This window comes from Eretmochelys imbricata, chromosome 20 (genome assembly GCF_965152235.1).
Source record: "Eretmochelys imbricata isolate rEreImb1 chromosome 20, rEreImb1.hap1, whole genome shotgun sequence".
NCBI classification, from domain to species: Eukaryota; Metazoa; Chordata; order Testudines; family Cheloniidae; genus Eretmochelys; species Eretmochelys imbricata.
Genome location: NC_135591.1, coordinates 2,417,981 through 2,444,028, shown reverse-complemented (window position 1 = coordinate 2,444,028; position 26,048 = coordinate 2,417,981). Strand labels below are relative to the sequence as shown.

At 65.6% G+C, this 26,048-nt stretch overlaps 1 protein-coding gene across 2 annotated transcripts; it reads right to left on the bottom strand.

Annotated features, from left to right (window-relative positions):
* Positions 1 to 1,730: 1,730 nt before the first annotated feature.
* On the bottom strand, positions 1,731 to 24,231 carry ESYT1 (extended synaptotagmin 1). Of its 2 annotated transcripts, none has more exons than XM_077838572.1 (31): positions 23,940 to 24,231; positions 15,197 to 15,238; positions 14,953 to 15,087; positions 14,368 to 14,441; positions 13,896 to 13,968; positions 13,584 to 13,673; positions 13,036 to 13,091; positions 12,637 to 12,760; positions 12,382 to 12,558; positions 12,098 to 12,180; positions 11,870 to 11,918; positions 11,093 to 11,182; positions 10,380 to 10,472; positions 10,130 to 10,201; positions 9,586 to 9,672; positions 9,337 to 9,486; positions 9,051 to 9,203; positions 8,591 to 8,767; positions 8,044 to 8,126; positions 7,759 to 7,807; positions 7,570 to 7,659; positions 6,531 to 6,626; positions 6,141 to 6,212; positions 5,716 to 5,802; positions 5,488 to 5,634; positions 5,230 to 5,402; positions 4,672 to 4,770; positions 4,008 to 4,139; positions 3,791 to 3,896; positions 3,654 to 3,703; positions 1,731 to 3,025 (listed from the first exon to the last, which is right to left on the bottom strand). In XM_077838572.1, the coding sequence occupies exons 1-31, from the start codon at positions 24,225 to 24,227 to the stop codon at positions 2,992 to 2,994; spliced, it is 3,231 nt and encodes a 1,076-aa protein (XP_077694698.1). In that variant the 5' UTR covers positions 24,228 to 24,231; the 3' UTR covers positions 1,731 to 2,991. The 2 variants fall into 2 exon arrangements, with proteins under 2 accessions (XP_077694698.1, XP_077694699.1); XM_077838573.1 differs by having other exon boundaries at positions 10,130 to 10,198.
* Positions 24,232 to 26,048: the final 1,817 nt, after the last annotated feature.

Below are 26,048 nucleotides of genomic sequence, written 5' to 3'. Positions count from 1 at the left end.
GGGGCTCATGGCGCAGCTCCATGAACCAGGCCAAGCCGGGGGGTGGGGGGGGGGCAGAAGGGAGGGGCCAAGCCCAGCAGCTCTGGAGGGCGCAGAGAAGAGGGGTGTTTAGGACTTGGTGGGGAGATGGGGCGGGGGATGCAATGCCCCCTTCACAGCCTCCCCTAGGGAGTGAGTCTGGCTCCACTGGCCTGGAGCATAAATCCTTGCTGGGGGCTGGTTGCCACCCAAACCAGCTCCCCCGCCACTTCCACACCCTCAGTGGGGCTGTGCCCACCCTGTGCCTCAGTTTCCCCTGTGAAACAGGGCAGCTTCCTCCCCCCTGGGGCTGAGGGTTGGGACCCATGGGCCAGTCACAGGTGGAACCCACAGGGGTGAGGCCATGCAGACACAACTTGGCACTCGTGGGCTAGCCCCCAACCCGCCATGGATCGGGGCCCACACAGGAGCGGCTCTGGGCACGGTGAGACCTCCTTCCCCTGCTCCAGCCTGTCTTAGAGGGGTGGGGCCCAAGACAAGCCCCCCAGGGTCCATCCCGCGGTGGAGCGGGCATGGACTGGGGGCAGCATCCCCTGTTGGGCTCTGGGCCCCGCCTGCCGTTCTCACCCGTGTCTCCCCTTCCTCCCGCTGCGGTGGGCCCAGCACCTTGGCAATGGTCTGTGCTGGGGGCTCCCCTTCAACCCCCCAGCACGGGGAGGGGGCTGAGTTCGCAAAGAGCTGGAGGGAGGGGATCCCTGGCAAGGAAACAGGGGCAGAGAGGGAATCGCTGCCCCACCGCCTCAGCCCAGAGCCCCAGCTCCTCCCAGGGGGCAGCTGAAAGGCACCGGAGGAGCCGCGATTGGCAGGAGCAGGGGGGGGGATTAGGGGCTGTAATCCCTGGGCACGCGCCAGCCGGCTGCGGCTCGGCAGGGGGTCGGGCTCAGCGCCCGTGGGCACGTACGGGGTGCCGAGAGCCCAAGGATTGTTCGGGGACAGCCGCAGGCCGCCTACAGCCTGTTAACCTGGCTTAGGCTGCTAAGTCGGCCCCACTTCATCGCAGCCCTCCTGCTGCTCGGCCCACCCCACGGGCGCGCCGGGGGCAGCTGCTGGGCAGAGGGGCTGTTACTCTAGGGCAGGGCCTGGCCCGGGCACAGCTGGCCAGGCCCTACCGAGCCTGTCTCCGCCAGGGGCCCAAACCAGGCCGCTGCGGGGGGATGAGCCGGCCCCCTGCATTCCAGCCAGGCCCGAGCCCTGAAGCGTGAGCCGCAAGCCCTTTCGGCAGTGCTGTTGTCAGGTGAAAGCCAGTTCTGCCCGGCCCTGGTACCGGGGCCAAGGTTGGCCGGGGCGGGGGGAGAAGGGGAGCGAGGCCAGGCCTGGCCCAGATCTACAGATTTAACCTTCAAATCGGCAACACTATTAACATGGGCCCGGCTTGTTCCCAGGCGGAAGGGGGAGAGCCGGGGGGGCCGCCCCCTCCCCCTCCATCAGACCCAGTTCCCACAGCTCGGATCCACCGGACCTGGCGCAGGAGGGCAGATAGCGCGGGTACAGCAGGCAACTCGCCAGGAGATAGGGTGGTGGCATCTAGCCTCCGCCCAGCCCCAGGGCAGGTCCCTACCAGGGCTGGGGTAGCTGAGAACCAGACCCGAACCCCATGGGGGGCGCCCCGGGGGCTGGGAAGTTGGACAGGCCCCATCGAACGTGGGAGGTCCCCCTGTGACCAGCCCGCGAGGTGAAACGGACGTTGCTGGGCCAGTCGGCTGCTCGCTTTTATTGGCAGAGGCGGGTTACAAGGGTGCCAGCCTGGCAGACGTGGGCCCTGCCCCACAGGCAGCGGGCGCGATTGAGTCCGGCTGCGGGGGGCCTGGCTGGCGCTGGCCGCGGGGGACGCTCCTGGTGCAAACACTCGAAAAGCGGCGTCTTCACAATACGGATAAATACGGCGCGAGAGTTTTTGGCTTGAGCAGGGGGCGGCTCCCATGGGGAGGGACCAGGGCACCGTCCGGAGGAAATCTACTTTCACCCCACGCCCGGGGGTACGGGGCAGAGCCCTTCTGCCCCCTCCAGCCAGCCTGGAGCCCGCTTCTCCCACCCTGATCCGGCTGCTTTTTAAAACAAGAATGAAAAGGCACGTGAGATAAATAATGTAAAAAAGCCGAGACGTTGGCACAAGGAAATAAAAAAATCCCAGAGAAGGGAAAAAGAAAAACAAGATGAGGGCCTTGGAGAGAGCAAGACACTGTGCGGGGCTGGGGGGGGTGTCTAGACCCTTAGCGAAGAGCATGAGCGGCTGCATTTTGCAGTGGGGCGGAGGGGGCCGGTGGGTTCTGTGATGGGGCTGGGAGCCCCGCTGCTGGGTACAGGGGAGGGGGCAGCTGGGAGTTTCTTCCGACAGGGTCTAGGGTTGGGAGAAGCTATATCAGGGGGTGAGGGGGAAACTTTCCTTCTTGGGCCATAAACCCATTGGGGCTCTCGCCGCCCAGGACAGGATCCCTGCCCTCCGCGGCTCGGCGGGGGTCTCACCCGCGCCCGTCACCCTGGGATCTGGGCCGCTTTCTCTACCACACTGGGGCAGCTCGTGCCAGCTGGGACCTGCTGAGCAACTCCTGCCCCGCGGTGCCGTCGGGCACGGCCTGCCTTTCGGACCAGGCAGGTGGGGTTCTTGGGGGGGGGGGCCACGTCCCACCCTGCTGCCTGATCCCTGCTCCATCTGGGGTTGTGCCCAAGAGCCAGGATGAGGCCCCAGCCCCCTGCTTGGCTCCGCCGTGGGTCCATTTTCTTTGGTCAGTTAAAAGGCAGATTGCGTTTGGCATCCCTGATCAGACACGCGGGGTGGGGAATGGTGGGGGTGACCCCCGCAACCACAGCCCCCCCCCAGCGTTCACCCCCATGGCTTCACACCGAAGAGGACGGAAGAGAGGCGCGTGCTCAGAGCCACACAAGCGAAGGCTGGTGCCGCCAGGGGCGGGCGTGGGCTGGACCCTGCTGGGAAGCGGGGGGCTGCCAGGGGGACTAAGAGCTGCTCTTGTCGTCTTTCAAGTTGTGCCTGGAAGATCAAGGGGGGGTGGGGGGAAGAGTGTGAACGGGTGGGCAGCTGCCTCCAGAACCGCCCCCCCAGCCCAGATCCCACCCCCACGGAGCAGGAGCCTTTGCTGAGCCGAGCTGGGCACCTGTGGGGTTGGGGACGGTGGGGCTGGGGATGGTGACCCAGGAGCAGCCCTGGCCCCCAGACCCACATTTGCTCAGGGTCCCCGATGCAGCCAAGAGACCCCCCATCCTTCCTGGGGAGCTTGAGATTCTTCAGACCCACAGAGATGCAGGACACGGGGCCCCATTCTGGAGACGGCTGGGGCCCTGCACGGCTCTGTCTGTGGGAAGCCACACCGCAGCCACCTTCCCACCTTGGGGTCTGAGGCCACAGAGATCAGGGAGCCGCACTGGCCCTGGACTTCGCCAGGGGAACCCACCTGGGCCTGCCTGCTCTCCCCAGAGAGGGGGAGCGTTCCCAGACCCCCCCCACATTGCTCCAGCTGCGGGGAGTGGCAGGGGGCATTCCCAGACCCCCCACCCATTGCTCCAGCTGGGGGGAGGGGCAAGGGGCATTCCCAGACTCCCCCCACCCCCGTTGCTTAGCTGGGGCAAGGGGTGTTCCCAGCCCCTTCCCCCCCACTCACCACTGGGCCCTGCCCTGGGTCAGGTCCACCTGCGACAGGTCAAGATGCACCTGAGGAGAAAGAAGTAAGAGTCAAGTGATTGTTCCCCCCCCTCAATCGGAGAGCCCAGCGGTAACCATGGCGATGCCCCCCCTTACCTTCCCCAGGGGCTCCTTCTCCCGGGACATGAAGGAGACGCTGTTTTTGACGCAGGCCTCCAGCTTCCTCCGCGTGGCCTCCTCCAGGGACAGCTCCCATTCGAACCTGCCGGGCAGGGTGTGGTGGGGAGACAGAGCTGTGAGGGGAGCCTGGGGACGGGACCTGCACCAGTGGGAAGAGGTCTCCCCCCCCAAGCCCATCACTGCCCCCCATCACCTCTCATTGAACTCGGGGTTCAGGGTCCTTTTCCGCACGGTGGTTTTCCTCTTGGTCACGCGGTTTTTGTCGGGCAGGAGGATCAGGGAGACGTAGGGGTCGGGAATGTCCTTCGAACTCGCCCTCAGCTTCCTGGGGAGGCAGGGGAGGGCGGGGGGGGACACACACAGGGCGAGGGGAATCAGAACGGGGCAAAGCTCTACCGCCAATGCAGAGACGTGCCCGGAAAGCCAGAGCAGCCCCGACGGGGGCTGGTGCCAAGCTTCTGGGGGGCCAGCCTGTGTAGGGATGTGGGGTAACCTAGAAGCTGAACCCCAAAGGCCCAGATCTTACAGCTGCTGGTAGGGGAGCTCCAGGAGGGGGACGATGGGCACCAGGTACGTGGGAGCCCCTCGCAGCCCTGAGGTCAGGCCTGAGTGGGTCACCTGGGGGAGGGCGGGGGGGAGAGGGGGACGCAGTCCCCCTCCAATGAGCTCCATTCAGCGGCTCAGAGCAGCTGGTTCTGTAACCAGGGGCTGAACCGAGACCCCGCCGGCCAAGAGGAACTTAAAGCTCACACAGGGCAGCTGGAGAACCCAGGCATCCTGGGAAACCTCCCCCGCCCTGAAAGGGGTCCCAACATCTCCGCATCGCTATGCTCGCCCCCCCCCCCTTCCCCCATTACCTGCAGGAATGTACGACGACAACTAGCTTGCGCTCGTCCGTGTGGTACCAGGCTGTGAGTTGCAGCTGGCCCAGGGGGCCCTCCGCCAGCTCCAAGTTACTGTGCCGGAGAGAGGGGGCAGCGTTAGGGGGGGCACCAGAATCCTGCCCATTCAGGTGGGTGCATTATTAGCAGTATTATGGTAGCACCTAGAGGCCCCAGCTGAGTCTCTTTATGACATGAGCTTTATTAGTGGTATTACAGTAGCACCACTGTAGTGTGCCCATTATTAGGGGCATTATGGTAGCACCCGGGTAATGGACCCTTTATTAGCAGCATTACGGTAGCACCATTGTAGTATGCCCTTTATTAGCAGTGTTACGGTAGCCCCTGGAGCCCCCAGCTGAGATCCCAGCCCCATTATATCATGCTCGTTATTAGTAGCATTACGGCAGCCCCCCGAAGTGGCAGCTCCTGGCACCAGGGAGGTGGGCAGGGCCCCAGGGTCCCCCAGGAAAGGGCTGGGAACCCAGGGGGCCGGACGCTCCGGCTGCACCCCCCCACTCAGGCACCCCCCACCTGTCCACGTGGGTGAGGCGGTGACGCAGCTCCTGTGCAGGGCCGGCACCCCCGGGGTCCCCGTCCTCCCTGACGTAGAGCTCCGGCTCTGACCCCCCCGGGTGCTTCTCGGCCTCCTCGCCAGCTGACGGGGCGCTGAGGGTCTCCACCCCCGAGTGCTGGGGGACCAAGATCTGGGGGGCGGGAAGAGACAAGGGGATCAGAGGGGTTCAGTCTCCAGTGCACCCGGTCCCCCCCCGCCCCCGCCGGGCGACTCACCCCCAGCTGCACCCGCAGCAGGACCTGGCTGCCAGGGCCAGAGTGGCTGAGCGGGAACCAGCGGTCGAGCATCAGCGTCTCTGCCACCAGCAGCTGGCTGAGGGGCAGGCTCAGCGCCCCCAGGCTCTGCCCCCCCTCGTCCTTCACCTGCGGGCGGGACGGACGGACAGACAGAGCTCAGGCCTGGGTCGGACAGTGGAGGGAGGGATGGGGGGGAGGGGAATTTACCTGCAGCTCCAAGGACTCCACGTGGGGACGCTTGACGAGGAAGGAGAAGCCTTCGTCCCAGATGGGCTCCGAGGTGGGGGTGGAGATCTGGGGGGTGGGGCGGTGGGGAGCCTGTGAAAGCAGAGAGGCCAGGACCCCCCCCCCCAGCACCACCAACCAGCTGCCACACACCCCCTCCAACACACAGGGGTGCCCCTCCGCACGGCACACCTCTGGGCACAAGTACTCCCCCAACACCCGCTCCGCCCCCGTCCCAATGCCTCTCCCTCTCCAGCAGCCCCACCACTGGGCAAACCCCCCAGACCACCCCCCCCGACCCACAGGGACCCCCCCAGTTTCTCCCCACATTTGTCCCAATGCCTCTCCCTCTCCGGCAGCCCCCATCACCGGGCAAGCCCCACAAACCGACCCCTGCGTCCCGCTACCTTGCTCTTGTAGGAGACATTCCGGAGGGAGAGGCTGACGTAGGGGCTGGGGGGCTTGGAGCCCTTCCGGAGCTGGGGAGAAGGGGGGCGGTGAGTGGAGGAAACCTAGGGGGCACAAGCCCCATGGAGCTGGCCCAGCCCCCACCCTCAGGACCAGGCAGTGGGGTGCACGACAGGCTGTGCCGGAGGCCCCCAGCTGGTGCCGGGGCAGCCTGGGAATCTGCCCTGCTCGGGGCCGGCTGGCACAAGCTGGAGCCACCCGCCAGGAGCCAGCCACGGCCGCAAACTGGGGGTCTCACAAGGACGGGGGCAGAGCGCGCACAGAGGGTGGAGCAGGAGGCCTGGGCGAGGACGGGACCCAAGAGTCCGGGGGGTTCGGGGCGCGCTCACCGGTAGGTCGGCTGCCCGGTCCAGGAAGACAGAGAGCAGGGCGGACGAGAGCTCCGCACTCCGCTGGCTTTGGGTCAGGCTGTTCACCATCAGCACCTGGAACGGAGCCAGCATGAGGCCCGGCCCGGCCCCGCGGGTCAGCGCCAGGGGGCTGCCCACAACCGCGGGCAGGGGAGGGGAGCATGGCGCCCCACCGCGAGGGCTGGCTACAGAGCGAGTGCCCAGCACGCGGCCTCGCTCCCTCACTCCCCACCCGCAGCCCCCCGCTAGCCAGTGCCCCTCAATCCCCAGCCCCCCGCTGGCCCAGCCTGGGCTCCCCCCACCTCCAGCTCTGCCGGTGCCCCTCACTCCCGACCCGCAGCCCCCCGCTGGCCCAGCTCTGGGGTCCCGATCCGCAGCCCAGCGCTGGCCCTGTCTTGGACGGGTTGCATAGCCCATGGGGCTAGCTCACCTTCATTTTATTCAGCGGTAACACAAGGGGCCTGTGCCCCACAGGACATGAGCTTCGGCCGTTGGCACAAGGCTTGAGGCCCGTGATGGTGGCCCAGAGAAACGGCTGAATGGTGACCCGCCCCGGGCAGCCCCCCGGGCGCTGGCGATGAGGAAGACGTCGGCCGACATCCCAGGTTGTTCTGCCCCGGACGGGGCGGACGGACGCTCTGCGTTACCTCCCTCACCGGCTTGGCAGGGCTCCTGCAGCCTGAGCGGTGCGGCTGTGCCCCCCGGGGGTCCCGGCTGTACAGCAAAGCCCGGGCCCGACCCTGGGCCAAGCACCCGCCCCGCCCAGAGCCAGGGCTGGGGATTCTCCGGGAGCCAATACCGAACGGGCCTGGGGGGGCTTGCGTCGCTTGTGACATCTGCTGCGTGTTGAACCCACTGTCCGCTGAGCCCCACAGTATCGCTGTAGCCCCCCGCCCCCCCCGGGCTGAGAGCTGACCCTGGCCCTACCCTGCTCCCTGGGTACTCTGTGCTCCAGCCCACAGTGCCCAGTGCAGCCTGCCCAGGATGCAGGGGGCTGGCTGGGCCCCCCCTCCCGTACCTGCTCCAGCTCGGCGCCGTTGGGGGTGGGGGGCAGACACTCCAGCCTCACATGGAGGCGGCCGGATTTCACGTCCTCCAGGGGGAGCCACTGGAAGGAGAAAGGCAGCAGGGGTCAGACCCCTTGCCCGCCCCAGCCCCCCCGCCCCCTCCCTCCACTGCTGCCCCCAGAGGGCCCACGAGCTCCCACCTCGTCGATGAACCGGCTGCTCAGGGCTCGCTTCAGGGCGATCTTACACCTGAGGGAAGAACATGGGTCAGATTGGGGGGAGGGCCCCCCCACACGGCTTCCTCTAAAGCTGAATCGTGCTGGAGGGCCCTGCAGACTGGGCAGGGGGTGCAGAGAAGCCCTCGGGGGGCCCCCAACTGCTCCCCGAACCAGGGAACCCCAAGAGGAGGCGAGTGGAGCAGGTGGGGGCTGGGAGCCCCCGTTTGGTTCATTCCCCTCCCCTGCCCGGTTCCGGTCCCAACCCACCTGCCCAGGAAGTCGTCCTTGTCGATGTCTTTGTCGTAGATCTCAAACTCCACCTCCTGGCCGGGGATCTCATTCACGATGACCTGGGGGGGGGGGGGGGCAAACAAGGGTGTGAGGGGGGGTCACCAGAAGCCCACCACCACCTGGCACAGACCAGGCTGGGACAGTGCGGGGCCGGGAGCCAGGACTCCTGGGTTCTCCCCAGCTCTGAGAGGGGTGGGGGGGTCTAGTGACTTAGAGTGGGCAGGGGCTGGGAGCCAGGACTCCTGGGTTCTACTCCCAGATCTGACCGCTGCATGACCTTGGGCGGTCCCGCCCTTTGTGCTGTTCCCCCATCTGTAGAATGATGGATGAGACCCCCACCCCGCCCCTCGGGGGTACTCAGGGGCAGGAGAGGAGGGGAAATGTCTCTCTGCCTCCTCCTGGCAGGCTCAGCTCGGCTGGTCCCGCATAGCCCCCCGGGAAGGGGAGGGGCTCTGGCGGGTGGGGTGAGGGGCACCCCTCCACTCTGCTCCCCAGGGCTCTTCCCAGCCTGCGCCCCCCTCACCTCGTAGACCTCGTTCCAGCGGGGGCTCAGCTCCTCCTTGATGACATGGCTGCGGAAGCTCTGCCCGCCCAGCCGCACCTTGGCGTACGGGTCCGACTTGCCCCGGATCATGCCGCCCATAAAGTTGTCCTTGGCGATGAGGTTCTCAGCTTCCAGCAGGTGAATGCGGATCACGCTCTGCGGGGAGGGGTGGGGGTGGGAGCCTTCGCGTGACTTGCTTCTCCCTACAGCCACCCCCGACGCTGCACAGGAGAGCCCCCCTCCGGAGTCAGCCCTAGGCTCGCTGCCCCCATGGGGGCTCTGTCTCCATGGCCCTGCTAGGAGCCCGGCGAGCACCCAGCGCCCTGGGCCAGATTCGAACTGGCTGCCTCAGGGTGCGGGCTTGTCCCAGCGCCCCATGGGAGGGGCTGGCTGCGGGGCCCATACGGTGAGCATCCCCCGCCCCCTCTCGCGGCTGTACCTCGGTGCCGAACTGGGCGTCGGGGCTGGCTCGGCTGGGCCGGGGCGGTGGGTCCACACTGCTGCCGGCGAAGGTGCTGGTCTCCACGTCCGACTGTCCCGGGGCGCACGGCCGGGGAGAGGCGCAGACCTCGGGGGCGTCCAGGAACAGGATCTGTGGGGAGAGCGGCACCGGGGATCACGGGGGACAGCTGATGGTGGCAGCAGAGCTCTCAGCTGCTGGGGGACACCCCCCACCCGAGATCCACCTCCCGCCCCGGGGGCCAATCTCTCTGCCCTGGCTTCACCCGCATGACGAGCTTCATGTAGATGCGGCTGCCTGGCCCCGAGTTCTCCAGCTGGAACCACTGGTCCAGCGTCATGTCCTCGGCAGTCAGCAGGCGGGACAGGCGGACGCTGAGTGAGCCCAGGCTGGTTTGGCGCGTGTCGTCCTTCACCTGCAGGGGGCGGAAGGGCTCCTGTTACTGCCCAGGCAGGGGGAAGGGGCGGGGCTATGGCAAGAGGGTGGAGCCTGGCAGAAAGGGGGCGGAGCCCACCTGGATGTCGATGTCCTGATTGGCTGGGTCCTGGAGGAAGAAGCGGAAGGCCTGGTCCCAGACAGGGGAGCTGGTGTTATAGACGACCTGGGGGGAGGAGACGGAGCTGGGTTACTGCGCCCCCTGCTGGAGCAGGCCAGGGCAGGAGGAGACAGGGGCTCCCCAACAGCCAGCACGCCCCAGCTCCTCACAGCACCCCCTCTTGGGAGCTCCCCCAGCTCCTGCCCTGCTCCCCACAGTGGCCCCTGCTGGGAGCCCCCCACAGTGGCCCCTCTTGGGAGCGCCCCCACTCCTGCCCTGCTCCCCACAGCACCCCCTCTTGGGAGCGCCCCCACTCCTGCCCTGCTCCCCACAGCACCCCCTCTTGGGAGCCCCACCCAGCTCCTGCCCCACTCCCACAGCGGTCCCTGCTGGGGGAGGCTGGAATGGGAGGAGCTGGGGGCTCCATTTTGGCTCCACTCTTTTTGCGAGCCCCACATCACACGGTGGCCGGGGGGGGGGGGGTCACCACAGCTCCAAGGCTGCCCCAGCGACGGTGGCTCACCCTGCTCTCCCGCGTGATGTCCTGCACCGAGAGCTGCACCATGGGGTTGGGCTCCTTGCCGGGCTTCTTCTGCTGTGGGAAGACATGGGGGGTCACTGACGGTAACCGGGGGCCAAGACCCAGCTCAGCTCAGTTCAGCCCAGCCCAGCCCTCCTCCCCATCCCCCCAAGGACAAGCCCCCCCAGCCCCACTCAGTACAGATCCCTTCCTCCCACTTCCCCAGACACCCCCACATGGCGCCGATACTCACAGGAAGCTCCTGGGCCCGGTCCAGGTAGACGACCAGGATGGCGGCCGACGGCGCCTCTGGTTTGGAGGAGATTCCTCGGTTCCTCTGGAGGACCTGGGCGGGAGGGGGAGTCACCCCTGAAAGCTCTGGCCCAACAAGACCCCCCTGTGGGGCCCCCCCCATTCTTGTCTGCCCAGGAGTTGGTCCTCCCCAATCCCCCCATGGATCTTAAGCTGAACTTATCCGTCCTTGCAACCGCCCTGGTCTCTGCAGAAACGGAGGCTGCGATCAACTGATGATGGAGTCCCAGAGCTGTGGAGAGAACCCAGGAGTCCTGGCTCGCAGCTCCCTCCTCTCCCACTCTAACCACCAGACCCCACTCGCCTCCCAGAGCTGTGGAGAGAACCCAGGAATCCTGGCTCGCAGCTCCCTCCTCCCCCAGCTCTAACCACCAGACCCCACTCGCCTCCCAGAGCCAGGGAGAGAACCCAGGAGTCCTGGCTCCCAGCCCTCCTGCTCTAACCACTAGACCCCACTCTCCTCCCAGTGAGCGGTGGGGGCTGCACTGTGGTGATGTCCTCTATCCACAGCCCCGGCTCCGGCAGGACGCCCCCCGTGGAGGGAGCCCCTCAGAGTCGAGGGGAGCCCAGGCTGGCGCTGGCCGCGACGGGGGGACAGGATCAGGCTCCTGGGCCCGCCCGGTCCCATTCCTGCATTTTGTGGGGGGCTCTCACCTGCTCCAGCTTGGAGGCATCGGACATGGGTGTGAGCCACTCCAGACGCAGGTGGAGCTGGCCCCGGCCACCGTCCTGCAACGGGAACCACTGGGGGATGGGACAGAACTTGGGTCAGTCCCTGAATCCCATTTCCCCCAGCCCCCCACTTCCACCTCTGCCCCCTCACCTCCCTCCTGAGCCCTGTCTGCCCTTCCCCATCCACAGCCCCCATTTCCGCCACAGCCCCCCTGCGCCCCCGCACCTTGCTCCACCCACTCACCTCCCCACCCCCCAAAGGGATCATCTCTGACCCGCCCAGATCCGCCCCCCCGGGCCGAGCGTCTCTCAGAGCTGGGCATCAAACAGGTTTCTCGGCCCGGGGGAAAATGTTCCCACCCCAAATTGGGACAAAAAGTCAAAATCTTGAAATTTTCTCCATCAACAGGGGGAAAAAACCATCCCGGCTCGGCTCAGTGTTGTTGGCCTTTTCCGAAGCCCAACACTGGGACTGACCCGATGTTCCAGACCCCGTGGCTCCTCGGCTCCACGCCTCTCACGGCTTGGAACCGTCTCCCTTCCCAACCCTTTCCAGACGCCCCCCCCAGCCCCCGGAGAGAGACTCTCAGCCAGCCAGCCTCTCCGAGGGGAAATGCGGAGTCAAGAAATTCCCAGGCAGCTCCCCCACCTCCACACCTGGGGGGGCACCCCCCCAAATCCACGCACCCCCCCCCCAGTGCTCCCCCCAGCCCTTCAGTCCCCAAATCTGCCCCAACTCCCTCCTGCTGCCCCACCGACCTCCTCCAGCACGCGGGCCTGCAGCACCTCCCCGAAATCCAGCTTCATCCTGGAAGGGGCGGAAGGAGACGCCGTGAGCGCCCGGCTGGAACTCGCCGCTCCGAGGGGGGGTTGAATCTGGCCCTGGCCTCCCCCGTGGCTTCAGCCATCGTGGTTCTGCCCATCCCCAGAGCGGGGCTCCCCCCTGTGCGGATCCCAGCCTGGTGCCCCCCCACCCGCGTCTCTCACCTGCCCAGGAAGTCGTCCTGGTCGGGGTCCTTGTCAAACAGCTCTACCTCCAGCTCCTGCCCCGGCACCTCGTGCACCACGAACTGGGGGGTGCGGAAGAAGCGGGAGGGGTCAGTGCATCGGGAGGGGGGAGCGCACCAAGCCCAGACCCACGTGCACCCCACCCGGGGCTCCGTCCCCCTCTAGCGCCCGGGCCACGGGCAGCCATCTGAGAGGCTCCCCGGCTAGTCGGGCTGCAGAGCCCCGAGTTCGAGTCCCGCCAGCCGGCCGTGGGGCACGCTCACCTCGTACGTCTCGTTCCAGACGGGGTTCAGGCTCTCGTCGATGACCTGGCTGGTGCAGAGCTGGGTGCCCACGCGGACGAGGGCGTAGGGGTCCGACTTGCCCTCGATCAGCCCCTTCACGTACTTGTCCTTGGACTGCAGGTCCTTGGCCTCCCGCAGGTGGACGCGCACAATCCCCTGCGGAGCCGGGGGGGGAGAGACTCAGCCGGGCCCTGGAGCCCCGGCCCCTCCCCCCGGGCGCGGTGCCGGCCTTACCCTGGGCAGCGGGGAGCGGAGCTGGGCCGCGTCATGCAGGTCGGGCACCAGGGGCACCAGCAGGCGATTGGGCAGCACCAGGAAAGCTGCGATGGAGTCCATGATCATGGAGTCCGACAGGGAGCTGCAGGGGGCGGGGCAAGGGCAGAGCTCAGCTGGCTGGGGTGGGGGGGGAACTGGCCCCAGCTCCCCCCCATCCCATAAACGTGGAGGGGAGGGTGACCAAGGAATGGCTGGGCTGCAGGGTATGGGGGCGCGGACCCACACTGGACAGGGAATGGATCCTGCTGCGCCCCCCTCCTCCAGTTGCCTCCCTGCCCTCCAACCCTACCACCTGCTGCGTGGGGCATTCACTGGGCGTGGGAACCCCCAGGCTGGGGGGGCTGGGCAGGGACTCACCTGAGCCCTGGGATGTCCAGGAGGTTCGTCATCCCCGTCCAGTTAATGTCCAGAGTCTGGGGGAGGGAGAAGCGGGGGGGGGGGTGTGTGTGTTAGACTCGCCAGCTGCTCCCCCTGAGCTGGAGGGCACGCTGGGAATCCCGGATAGATGGACAGACAAGGTGGGTGCACTTCTTATCAGTGCCCCCCCCTCCCCAAAAGGCATCTTGGCATCTCCCGGGGCCCCCGCAGTCAACCCCTCCCGTGGCTGCATCCAGTGAGCCAGAGCCTGGGGCCGTGGGGCCATGACACGTCCAGGGACTGACGCCCCCCTAGCCCCCAGGCTGCGCAGCGGGGAAGCCCGGTGCTCAGAGCCCAGGGGAAACCCAAGTTCTGTCCCCACCCCCAGGAGCCATCTGCACCCCCAAACAGGAGAGCAGGTCCGGCCCCAGACAGATCTCCCATCTCCCACCCTTGTCCCCAGTGCCCCACACATTCCTCAGCCGGGGCGGAGGGCTTGGAGCCAGGTCTCCCTGCAGCCCCCAGGCTTTGGAGGGGGCTGTACTCACGGGGCGGCGGATGAAGAACATGGTCAGGGCCCCCACGATGGGCATGTCCCCGATGAGGGGCTCCAGGATGACGCGAAGCACCCCGTGCAGCTGGGGGCAAGACGGAGAGTGAGCGCCAGGCCCAATCCCCCCCCAGACTTCCCCAGCCCCCACCCTGCACACCTCCCCCAGCTCCCCAGCAGCCCCCCCCTCCTGAAAATCCACCCCGCAAATACTTCCATCCCAGCAAAACCCCCACGCAGAACGGAGGGTGGAAAGGGGGGGAAGCGGCTGCCCCCAGAGGCTGCAGTGCCCCCAGCGGGAGCATCTCACCTGCATCCCCTTCACCCCGGCCTTGCAGAAGAATTTCTTCACCTCCACGTCGATGTGCAGGTCCCCCACGTAGCTGCAGAGACGGGAGCATGAGGGGCGCGGCGCCTCCCCCCCCACTTAACCCTTCGCACGCCCCTCACCGTACCCCAGCTCCCCCAAGACCAGGGACCCCCATCCTCTCCTTAGCAGAGAGCCAAGACCGGTCCTCCCCGCCCACTTCATTGCCCTTCTTGTGGGCCGGCTGCCCCACCATGCCTCGGGGAGGGGACCCAATGCTGCACAGGGCAGCCAGGCCTAAGGGCCGAGGCTGCTGGCCACAGACAGGCCCTGTGGCTCCTCACGGTGAGATCCTGGCCCGGGCGACCAGGCCAATCTCTGAGAACCAGCACATTCGGCACCCCCGGGTGAGTCTCCGAGCTGCGCTATCGGGGCTGGCTGCTAGGGGGCAGCGCGGAGGCAGCCGGCTCCTTACCTGACTGTCAGGTCCAGTAGGATTTGCTTCTTGTTCTGGCCAGTGTGAACCTTCACGCCCATTACCCTGAGGGGCTGGATGGAAGCAGGAGGCAGACGGTTACCGGAGCACGCCCTGCCCCCTGCCAGGGAGATCCTGGCTCCCCACATCGGGGTGCTGGCTCCCCAGAGGGCTCGGAATGGCTCTGACCCTGAAATGCGGCTGCCCCTGGGGTGGGACGAGGCAGCTGCTTAACAAGGCCACGTGCTGCGGGCGAATTGAGGGAACGGACGTGCACTCAGCCCACGTGATGGGGGGGTCTCCCCCAAGCTCAGGGAGGGGCTGCTGTAACAGGCCTGGGGTCCCACTGACCCTGTATATCCCTGGGATCCCGCCCCCCCCCCCCAGCTCCATCTGTCTCCTCCAGCAGCAAGGAGGGAGCAAGGCAGAGATTCCCTCGCTCCCCGCTGGAGTTCACTCGTACAGCGAGTGGCTCGGGCCTCAGCCAAAGGAGCCTCGTGCTTGGCTGCTCCAAGCCTAGTTTAACACAGCAGCTGGGGAGACGTGGGCCAAGGGGGGGGGTGTGGCCCAAGGTGGGGGCCCTACCTTCTCGCCCATGTCGACCTTGGTGAAGGCGAAGGTCTGCAGGTGGGTGTTGGAGGCGCGGATCATGGGGGCGATGTTCTCCACCAGCAACTTCTCCATGTACTGCCCGAAGAAAGGCCAGGCCTGGGCCAGGATCTGCAGGGTGCAAGTGGGGGGGTGGGGGAGAGGGGCGTTAGCTGGGGGGCAGAGCAAACCCTTCCTGCCCCCCATGGCTGATGGACACATGCCCACCCTTCACTCTCACCTTGTTGAGCCATTCGGCCTTCTCCACGTCTGGGAAACTGACCTGCAGACAGAGGCAGACAGAGCCCGTCAGGGGGATGCCAAGCTCCCAGGGCTCAGGGAGGGGGGTCTTGTGGCTAGAACAGGGCAGGTTGGGAGCCAGGACTCCTGGGTTCTACCCCTGGATCTGGGAGGGGAGTGGGTCTGGTGGGTTAGAGCACAGGGGACTGGGGAGCCAGGACTCCTGGGCTCTCTCCCTGGCTCTGGGACAGGAGTGGGGGTCTGGTGGTTAGAGCAGGGGGGGTTGGGAGCCAGGACTCCTGGGTTCTACCCCTGGATCTAGGAGGGGAGTGAGTCTGGTGGGTTAGAGCACAGGGGGCTGTGAGCCAGGACTCCTGGGTTCTTGTCCCTTATGTGACCACAGATAAGTCACTTCCTCTCCCCCAGTTTCCCCATTTGCAAACTGGGGTTCGCGCCCCCCCACCGGCCCCAGGAGGGGGCTGTGAGATGTCTGGGAAGTGCATGACGGCCCCACACTGCAGGGGTACCAGGAGCTCCAGCCTCCTGCAAACAGAGATTCTTGTTGCTGTTTGCACCAGGCTCCTTATCACGGGGAGTGAAAAGCCCAGGACATGCCAAGGGCCCCGTTTCAATTTAATCTGCTCTGCGAACACTGGGTCAGCGGGCGAGGACGGGCCGGGCCAGGAGCCCTGATCCAGGGTAGCGAGTGGCTGGGCCCGGGGTGACAACGCGGCGGGAGCAACCTCGGGGTCAAGGGCCCCACGGCGCAGCCCCCACGGCTGCTTATTGCCAAGACCCTGGGCATGAAGCAATTTTGACAGCCGGCGAGGGCAGGTTTCTTCATCTCTCTCTTCTCAGAGCTGAGGGGGGACCGCGGACAAAAACCACAGGAGATGCCTGAACCAGCAGCCGAGCAGCCAAGTGGGGCACCGTGCCAGGCTGCTGGACAGCTGCCAGCGCGGGAGGAAGGCGGCCCTGCCTGCCTCTGCCCCCCCGGCACTGAACTAGGGGCCTCAGAGGGTGGTTTGGCCCCCTCTGTCCTTGTGCGGCACCAACCCCGCCAGGGGCAAAGCCCTTTTGCTCCCCGCCGCGTCCAGCCCAGGGGGGAGAGCTGTGGGGTGCAGGACAGGGAGCTGCAGACAGGTGGGGGGGACCCGGGCCCAGGCTGGGCCATGGGGCTCCCCCCAGGGTGCTGTGTGTGGATCTCTCCCCTGCGGCTCGGTCTGGCCTGCCAGCTGGGGAAATAGGGCAACGTGACCGTGCAAGAGGCTCCGGGCCTGGCCCCTCACCCTGCAAGTCACCCCCCAGCGTTACAGAGACGCACGGCCGGCCCGCTGTGGGGGGGGGGGCGGCGCCCGTGCGATGCCGTTGGCAGGGCGGGAAGTGGGGGCGCCGGCTTCCCCGCGAGGTGAATCAAAGCGAAACGCTGTGCACCCATCTCAAAATCCACCCCCTGCAGCCCCGCCCTTCCCCCCTCAATCCGGTTTAAGGACAGGGCTGCGGGGGGGGGGGGGGGGGGGAGCATGAACCAAACCCGCCAAGTCACCAGCTGCCTCTGGCCCCAGTGCCAATCGTGATCCCATGAACTGGGCCAAGCTGGGCCTGGCTCCCTCGAGGGCCAGGGAGCTAGTTTTGGGGGCCAGCGACTGGAGCCGAGGAGCTGGGGGGCGGGGGGGGGGGGCAGACGGATGTGACGGGGAGCCCAGGACGGGCTGGGCATGGCCACTGGCACCGGGCCAAGGAGTGGTGGAGACCAGGGTGACGAAGAGAAGGCGCCAGGGAGCCAAGAGCGGGCAGAAGGTGTAAAGTCAGGAGCGTGGGGGGAGAAACTCTGGGCCATGACTCGCAGGGAGGATCCCCACGTGCCCAACGAGAATCAAGGGGGGGCCTTCCCTTGCCCCCCCACCCCCTGTCAGAGCCCCTCGGCTCAGGGAGTGAGCCCTGGGAGGGACCCCGCGGAGTCCAGCCCCAACCCCATGCCAGCGTGCTGGTCACAGACATCAATGCAGGGAGCAGGAAAGGCCTGGCCGGGGGGGTCTGCTCAGGCCTCATCCTGTCGGCCCTTTGAAATCCTGCTAGCCACTTCACTAAGAGCAGGGGAGTGGCCCTGCTTCCTGGCCAGGATCTCTTCTCCCTTGCATAGCGTGCCCTGGCCACTGCGCCTCACCCAAGAGGTGGCTGCATCTCAGTGCCGGGTGAGGGATCCCTGGACAGAGAGCCCCCGTGTCCCACCCCAGAGGTGGCTGCATCTCAGTGCCAAGTGAGGGATCCCTGGACACACAGACCCGCTGTGTCCCACCCCAGAGGTGGCTGCATCTCAGTGCCGGGTGAGGGATCCCTGGACACACAGACCCCCCGTGTCCCACCCCAGAGGTGGCTGCATCTCAGTGCCGGGTGAGGGATCCCTGGACACACAGACCCCCCGTGTCCCACCCCAGAGGTGGCTGCATCTCAGTGCTGGGTGAGGGATCCCTGGACACACAGACCCCCCGTGTCCCACCCCAGAGGTGGCTGCATCTCAGTGCCAAGTGAGGGATCCCTGGACACACAGACCCCCCGTGTCCCACCCCAGAGGTGGCTGCATCTCAGTGCTGGGTGAGGGATCCCTGGACACACAGACCCCCCGTGTCCCACCCCAGAGGTGGCTGCATTTCCCTGTTGGCACAGAGCGTGCGAAGGGCTCTGCAACAGACACAGATGAGGGACACAAAACAGCTGCCCCCAGAGCGGCTGCAGCCGGCGTCCAGGCGGGGAGCAGGCTCCGGGCCAGATCCAAGCAGCCCGCGGGGTCGATGTCTCGGGCTCTCTGGCTGGGTGTGTTCCCGGCCCCAGGAAGCGACGGCTTGATGCCGGGGGACAGAGCTGTCCTGGCCCCCAGCCAAACCCCACCACCCTTTGTCAGCTCTGAGCCGAGGGACGTGCAGGGTGGCAGCTGGAGAGGCCGAGGGGCTGGTAGCTGCCTTGCGGCCGGGAGCCCAGAGCTTTCCGCAAGCTGTTTCGCTTCCTCCCCTCGCAGGCGAAGGCAGAGAGCAGCACATGGAGGGGAGGGGACCAGCGGGGCATGGGCTGCACCCTCCCACATGGGGCATGAGCAGTGGACTCAGGGGGCCACCTCCTCCCACTTTAACCAGTAGATCCCACTCCCCTCCCAAGCTGGAATGGAACCCAAGAGTCCTGGCTCCCAAACCCCACTAGATCCTACTCCCCTCCCAGAGCAGTGACAGAACCCAGGAGTCCTGGCTCCTACCCCCACCAGACCCCTCCCTTGCCCATCACAAGGGAGGCGTCAGGCCCAAGGGCACTTCTGCCCTAGATACGGCACTGAGCTGGCCCCGCCGTGGATCATGTGCAGGGCGGTAACCACGGGACCCAGTGGGCAGAGATCCCACAGCCTGGGGGTCAAGGGGGGGCTCCCAGAACATCTGATTAACGGCCTGCTGGTGGTCAGAGGCACAAGCCAAGAGCTCGGGGAAAGGGGGGACCTGGCTCCCCAGAAATGATGCTGGAGAAGGGGGTGTCCAGGGAGGTCTTTGGGAAGGGGGGGCTGATCTGGCAGGGGGGGACAGGGACCAACCCTGCTGAGCTCTGGGGACAGGCTGGCTGTGTGACCCAGAGGGGAGGAGACGACGCCTGCAGGGAATCGGATCAAGGGGTGGGTTGGGAGACCAGAGAGGGACCTGGGGTCAGTGCAAAACCAAAACACCAACAGCCCCCGTGAGAGACCCTACAAAAACAAACCAGTATGCCAAGCACTCCCCCACCCCCATGAGAGACCCTACGATAACACACGGGCAGCCCCAGCCCCGCCCCCGTGAGAGACCCAACGATAACACACGGGCACCCCCAGCCCCGCCCCCGTGAGAGACCCTACGATAACAAACCCTGTGTCCATTGGAGGGGACGGATTTGGGGCACTGCAACTGGGAGCAGGGAGCGACTGCCAAGTCCCATTCTGGCATAGCTGCGGTTCCCATAGTCCCGGGCTGCTGGAAAGCACTAGGCCAGATGGGGAAACTGAGGCACAGAGAGGAGGCAGCCACACCGGTTGAACACAGCCCAGATCTCCTGCTACCCAACCAGGCCTCCCCGCTGGCCAGATGCTGCGAGGCCAAGTCCCTGGGTCGCCCCAGCGGGTCCTGCAGAGACCTGATCTGCCCAGCAAAGATTCAGATGGGCAGCCTTGCCCGCAGCGGGGCCTGGCTCAGGGCTCCACCATCTGGACACTTGAGCCAACCAGCAGGGGGCGAGCAGGGCAGGTAGGGGGAGCTCTCTTGGCTTGGAGATCTGCTAAGGCGGCGAGTCTGGCTCGAAGGAGCCAGGGTTAAAGCCAAGAGCCCGCCACTCCGCCGAGAGGAAAGTCATGGGCACAAGCTGGGAGTCAGGACTCCTGGGTTCTAGTCCCAGCTCACCAACCTGCTGTGCCTCAGTTTCCCCATATGTACAGTAAGCCTGACCTGGGAGAGGGCCTGCTGGTGAGGGCGGCTCAGCACCCACACTCATCGCAAGGGAGAACTTGGCAGGGCTAGTGTAAGATAGAGTGTCCCGGGCCAGCACCAAGACGCCAGGCCTGGGTCAGGCAGCGCGATCCCCCCGCCCCCCTCACTAGCCCTCATGGGGGAGGAGGCAGGAGCTGCGCCCCGCAGAGCAAACACCGCCCAGGAGACGCTTCCAAACCTGCCGGGCCTGTTCCGGGGAGGCAGAGCCCAGCTCCGGTCTGGGCGGCCTGTCCCCATGGGCACCACGGGGGGGCATCTCCCCGCCGTGCCCGTCGAGGGCGACTTTAGCACAACAGGCCCCGCACGGCTACCGTCACGCAGCTGGTGCTGAGTGACCAGCCCGCAGGGCGCCAAACCCTGCACACGCGCCTGGCCCGGGGGGTCTCTATGGGGGCGGAGGAGGGGGCAGCTCAGCCTCCCCCGGCTTTGGGCTCCAGCTGGACCTTGTTGGGGAACCGGTTCCCCCAGCTGGGGTCAGCAAGGGGCTCCCTAGCGCCCCCTCCGGAGGCGGCCCTGACCCAAAGCCAGCAGGAGCCTTTCTGCCCCCTTTCCCAGGCTTTGGCCTGGGCCGTGGGGCCAGCTCCCCACGTGGCCTGTAGGCCGCACGTCTTGGGGGGGGGGGAGGGGAAGAGAGGCAGGAACCGGCTGTCTAGAGACAGTGGATGAGCAAACCACAGGGGCCTGCGTCCATCACAGCCGCTCCACCCCGCCCCTCGCCCCCCGAGCAGGTTCACGGAGCAGAGCCAGGTGGGTGGATGGGGAGCAGGCGACACCCACAGAGCCGCTGGCAGCTGCCAAGGCCGCCCGGGGCTGCGAAAGACGCAGCAGCAGGGTTTCCGTTACGGCAGAAAACAGAGGGGGCGGCTGGCGGTGACTCAGCCACATTCCATGCGTGCCAGGAGCGGGGATGCTGGAGGCCGGCGGGGTGGAGCCGAGACAGGAGCGATTCCTGGCCTGTGAAACGAGTCTGCCAGGCCTCAGGGGGCTGCAGCGCAAAGCGTTGGATCGCCATAGCGCCTAGAGGGGCCAGCCGGGCTCAGGGGCCTGCTGTGCCCGGAGCCGCAAGAGGGGGTCGCTGCCCCAAACAGCTCGCGAGCTGGGTAGACAGATGAAGGCTGGGTGGGGAAACTGAGGCAGAGAGAGCCAAAGCAACTCGCTCAAGGTCACTCAGCAAAGCCAGCTCCCCCAAGGCCCAGACCACCAGCCCCTGAGCCACCCAGCCAACTGGCACTAGCCAGCCCCGGCGCTGGCAGCCTCAGTGGGATGGCCCAGGAGGGGACAAGCCCTGGAGACTGAGCTCTGTTCTCATGCCCCCCACAGACAGGTTTGCCCACAACCAGAGGACATTTGCCCTGGGGCCGTGCTTGTTTCACAGCCCAACCTTTAGACCCCAATGCCGTGAAGCCTGGCAGCAGATCGCTCCCATGTGGTTCCACACCAGCCTGGCCTGGGGGAGGGGGCCGCCCCACCCGGCTGGTCCCACCAGGGGAGACACGGCTTGGGGTGGGCAGCTGGAAAACACAGGAAAACTCTCCAATGAGCAGCTCCCAGCCCCCATCTCACCCCTCTTGCAAAAGGGATCTGACCCTTCCCCACTGCCCCTGTATGATCCCCCGCCAAACGGGGCCAAAGCACTCAGGGTTTGACCACGCATAGCCGGGCTGCGTTGCCGGCATCCCAGAGCAACCCAAGGCCTTTGGGGCAGCGGCCAGTGCAGGGAAATCTCTCCATGTATGGTGTGTAAGGGGACGAGCACACACACACATCCCGCTTCCCCCACCCCAGCTGCCGGACAAACAGGGCCCAAGACTTTTTTAAACCAAGAAGATGACGCTTCGGCTCTTCCTTATCCCTCAGGATTAAAATCTTGGATTTCCAGGGCAGAAGGCACCAGTCTAATCACCCAGGGCTGCTGGGTGAGCAAGTGCATCTCTGGCAGAAAGACATCTAGTCCTGAGGCGAAGATCTGTATTCTCACTTCCTTTCACCCCACCCCAGTTCCTAACCACCGTGGCCAAAAAAAGCAACAACCCTCTTTTCAACATGGATTTTGGTTTGTCATTGTTGACACTGTGTAACGCATCTAGATCTTCATCCATTTTGGGTCGGTAAACCAGATCAGATGTTGTTCTGGACCCTGCCCGAAGGAGCTGATGAGCTAAGCAATTTCACTGAGTCTGTCCCACGTCACGCTAAGGTTCTCATGCGGCAGTACCTTGCTGTGAGGTTTTGGTTGCAGACACTGCAGGGGTAGGGTTTAAAAAGCCTACTGAAGAGTTTGGAAAAGATCTGAACCCTCATGCTTCAGGGCACGTGTCAACCTCCAACTGATAGGGGTCAGGAGGAAACTTCCCCTCTGTGGGGGGTCATTCCATAATTGTCCCTTGGAACCAGCTGGGGTCCAGCCACTGCTAGAGACAGGATACTGGACTCAGATGGACCCCTGCTCTGACCTACCGTGCCGGTTCCTAGCTTCAATCCACATATAACACCGCTTCCCACTTAAAGGTGTTAAAATATCATAATGACGTCACTTCTATTTCCTAAAAAAATGGAGCTCTAAAGATTGCTCCAGCCCCCCTTGTCCAAGGGGTACCTGAAATGCTCTGGTGGGCAAAGAGGAAGGAAGAAGAACTAAAAACCGCACAAGCACCCGGCCACAAACACTCCCGCCGCTAGATTTTAGTTCCTTTAAGCCCCAGCAGAAAATACCTCGTGAAATGGGCTCTGGGCCGATGGTTAATGACTCCAATTAACTTGGAATCCAGCGCAGGTTTAACACAAGCCAACCCAGCCCCGAGCCAGAACATTCCCACCAGGTCTGAGCGGAAGCACCCAAAGAAACGGTTTAGCCTGCAGACGCTCCCACTGAAATAACCGAGGCCTGGATTCAGCAAACCACCTAAGCACGTGCTCAGAGCCCAGGGGCCTTCAACAGGGATGGACTCGGTGACACGTCCTGGGGGCTTTGCTGGATCAGGGCCCTGTCTGGATGTCGGCGTCTAACTTTCAGCACTTAAGACTGAAGACGCCGACCTCTGTTCCTGGCTGCTCGGGATTTTGCTTCCACTGCAGCCTCCTTCAGCTGGTCCCTTCTCCTTTCCCTGCGCCGGCGGCTGAGGGCCAGGTGCTCCGTGCTGGCGTCACAGCTCAGCACGGACCGGTTGGTGCGAAAAGAACCAGCAGCCGGCTGCTGGGGAGCCCCAGCAAAACCCAGGGCAGGCCGCTCCCACTGCTGGAAAGGGGGCTGCGGGGGAAACAGGCCAAGACCCTAAAACCAGGAGGGGCTCCCCCTGCATCGTCACTGATCCAATCCCCACCTGCTCCCCACACACAGAGAGAGATGGAAAAACCCGGCCCACTGGGAAGGGTAGGAGGAGAAGCAGTGAGGAAAGGGGTGAAGGGATGCGGCAGGATGGCAGGGCGGGGCAGGACTGGCATGTGATGGGGCCAAGCCAGGGTGGGGGCCTGGATGCCCAGAGCGAAGGGCTCCTGGAGAAGGACTGGCGCAGTCTCTGGGCGGGACACGGGCATATGATGTCCTGGGAGAAGGGTGCTGTAGACAGACCCAGCCAAGGACGGATCACGCGATGCCCAAGGGGGCTGGGTGGGGACAGGCAGAGGATGGCAGGGACCAAGGAGCAGGATCTTTAGACAGGGCTGAGTCAGCTCCTGGTGAATGTGTGAAGAGGAGATGGGGGGAATGAGGGAGTCCCTGCTGGGGGGGGTCTGGTCTGCTCATCCAGCTGGGCAGCTGATGGCGGGGGGGGGGGGGGGGGGTGAAGAGGATGGGGAGTTCCCCAGGGTAAGGCAGAGAGAACTGGGGGGGGCAGGCAGTCTTCACCCAGGGAAGAGGGGAGGGCAAAGAGGAGGCAGGGGGGACAGGGGGAACCCTGGTAGGATGGGGATCCCTGGGGAGCAAAGAGGAGGCGGGGGGCCAGGGGGAACCCCGGGGGGGGCCAGGGGGAGGGGGCGAAGAGGAGGCGGGGGGCCAGGGGGTCCCCGGGGGGAGGGGCGAAGAGACGGCGGGGGGACGGGGGGGAACCCCGGGGGGAGGGGGCGAAGAGACGGCGGGGGGAACCCCGGGGGGAGGGGGCGAAGAGACGGCGGGGGGAACCCCGGGGGGGAACCCCGGGGGGGAGGGGGCGAAGAGACGGCGGGGGGGAACCCCGGGGGGGGGAACCCCGGGGGGGGGGGGCGAAGAGACGGAGGGGGGAAGGGGGGCCCCGCGGGGGCCGCTCTCCTCACCCAGGCGGGCAGCTCCCGCGGGCTCAGGTAGAGGCCGGCGGCGGCGGCGCTCACGTGGCGCTCCTCGTCCTCCAGCAGGCGGCGGGCGGCCCGCAGGCTCCGCTCCTTGCCCCGCCGCGCCGCCCGCCAGCCCGCGTAGAGCCCCAGGCCGAGCAGCACGAAGCCCAGGCTCAGGCCCAGCCGCCCGGCCACGTAGACCGGCGCCAGGCTCAGCAGCAGCTTCCCGAAGGCGGCCAGGGCGGCCAGCGCCTCGGCCGAGCCGGGCCCGGGGCCCTCCCGCCGCTCCATGGGGCCGCCGCCGCCGCACTGGCCGCGCCCGCGGCTGGCGGGGCCCGGGCCGGGCCGCCGGGGGGGCGGGGCCCGCGCCGGCCACGCCCCGCGCGCCGGCCGATTGGACAGCCCGGCGACGGGGCGGGGCCGGGTGCCGCCGAAGCCGCGCCCCTCTGGCTCTGATTGGGCAGGAGGCGGGAGCCGCGCCCTTTGCCTCTCCGAGGGGCTCGGGAGAAGTCACGCCCCTCGTGCTCTGATTGGTCGGTGGCGCGGGGCGGGGCTGGGTGAGCATTCCACCGCGCCCCCTTCCCGCTTCATTGGCCAGAGGCGCTAAAGAGGGTGGGGCTAGCCCTGCTGATTGGCCAGAGAGGCTGGGCAGGCGGAGCTAGTGGCAAACGGATACATATAGATAGTAGCCAGTTGGGGCCTTCTTGGCAAGCTGCGGGGTCTCTAAACTCAGCCTGTCCTGGGCGGGCTGAGGCCAGGCCACGTGGCTGGAGGGATGAACTTGCTGGGCTCCAGGGGCCCTGGCTAGGAGGGGCGTCCGCTGGGGCCCCAGCCTGGGTCTCCTTTGCCCCAGAGGCCGGGGCTCAGGGCCTTGGGCGTGAGGGTGCCACGCTTCCGGCTCGGGAGCTCACCGGAAACCGGGCAGAAAGGGCTGCACGGGGCCGGGCTCCGCTCCCAGGCGGTGGCTCCTGAGACGCAGTGGGGTTGGCACCACGTGTGCGTCTGCGAAGCTCTGAGCATCTCCTAGGGTCCTGAACCAAGGCAGGCTGCAGCTTGGACCAATTTCCCACCATTCTGATGTGAAAAATCCCTCCCTTTTCGGCCTGCGACCCAGAGCGGGGTTTGACTCAGGCGGCCTGCGAAGATTTCACTACAAGCGCTGGGGAGAGGGATGTGACAGACCCCTCCCCAACCCCCGAATTTCCTGTGCGGCTTCTGTGGTACAGCTGCAATGCTGAGGCCCGAGGGAGGTTGCTACAGGACACGGCTCCTTTCGCTCTTATCCATCAATCTCACAATGCTTTGCAACCGTGTGAAAGCGTCATGAGATGCCGCTTTGGAGATGCCGAAACTGGGCCGCAGAGAGTGGGCCCAAGGTCACGCAGGCCAGTCAGGGCAGTTCTGACTCTTAGCCAAGTGCCTTGTGCATTGTCTCCTTTCCATGTTGCTCTCAGGGCAAAATCCCTGATTCTGCAAACTGCGTCTTTGTGACTGCTTGTTACATGCTTATCTTGTTAAAAGCTTTCCTGGCAACAGCACGGCTGTGGCCAGACTATTTGTCCTTCCCTTGCAGAACAGACCCTGTGGGATGATGCTTTTCTTGTCCACAGTTGACTGTAGCAGCCGTTCTGGCCTTCCACTTTTACAGGTTACCTAATCCCTGTTTTTACTCACCAACCTTCTCTGTGTATGCTAGATTTCCCAGGGCACCGTTCCTGCAGTCAGCTGGGAGTCTGATTTCAGTCAGAGCAGGACTGGATCCTTTAGCAGGGTGACTACCATACAGATTGTGTCCCAAACGGCTTGAGAATGTTTCTTTTAAACAGGCAAAAAAAATTCACAGCGAAGGGGCTACTTTGTGCTGAAATGAGATGAGGGCTCATGAGGTGGGGCTATAAAACACCTGTTCCAAGGAAGGGATGAATACCCCAATCTGGTGATTTGGGCTTTTCTACTCCCTGCTTTCCTAAAGTCACACACTGTGCCAAACACTACTCTAGGAGTAGAAGGCAGGAATGCTAGCTCCCCATCCCTTGCTCTAACCACTTGGCCGCACTCCCTAAAGTTGGGAAACAAAAACCCACGTGTCTGGCTTTCCAATCCCCCGTTTTA

Coding starts and splice junctions, on each gene's coding strand:
- ESYT1 (XM_077838572.1), bottom strand. CDS start 24,227: ATGGAGCGGCGGGAGGGCCCCGGGCCCGGCTCGGCCGAGGCGCTGGCC. Junction 6,627..7,569: donor ACGGCGCCGAGCTGGAGCAG/GTACGGGAGGGG, acceptor GCTCCGTTCCAG/GTGCTGATGGTGAACAGCCT. Junction 4,140..4,671: donor GTCGTCGTACATTCCTGCAG/GTAATGGGGGAA, acceptor CTGCCTCCCCAG/GAAGCTGAGGGCGAGTTCGA.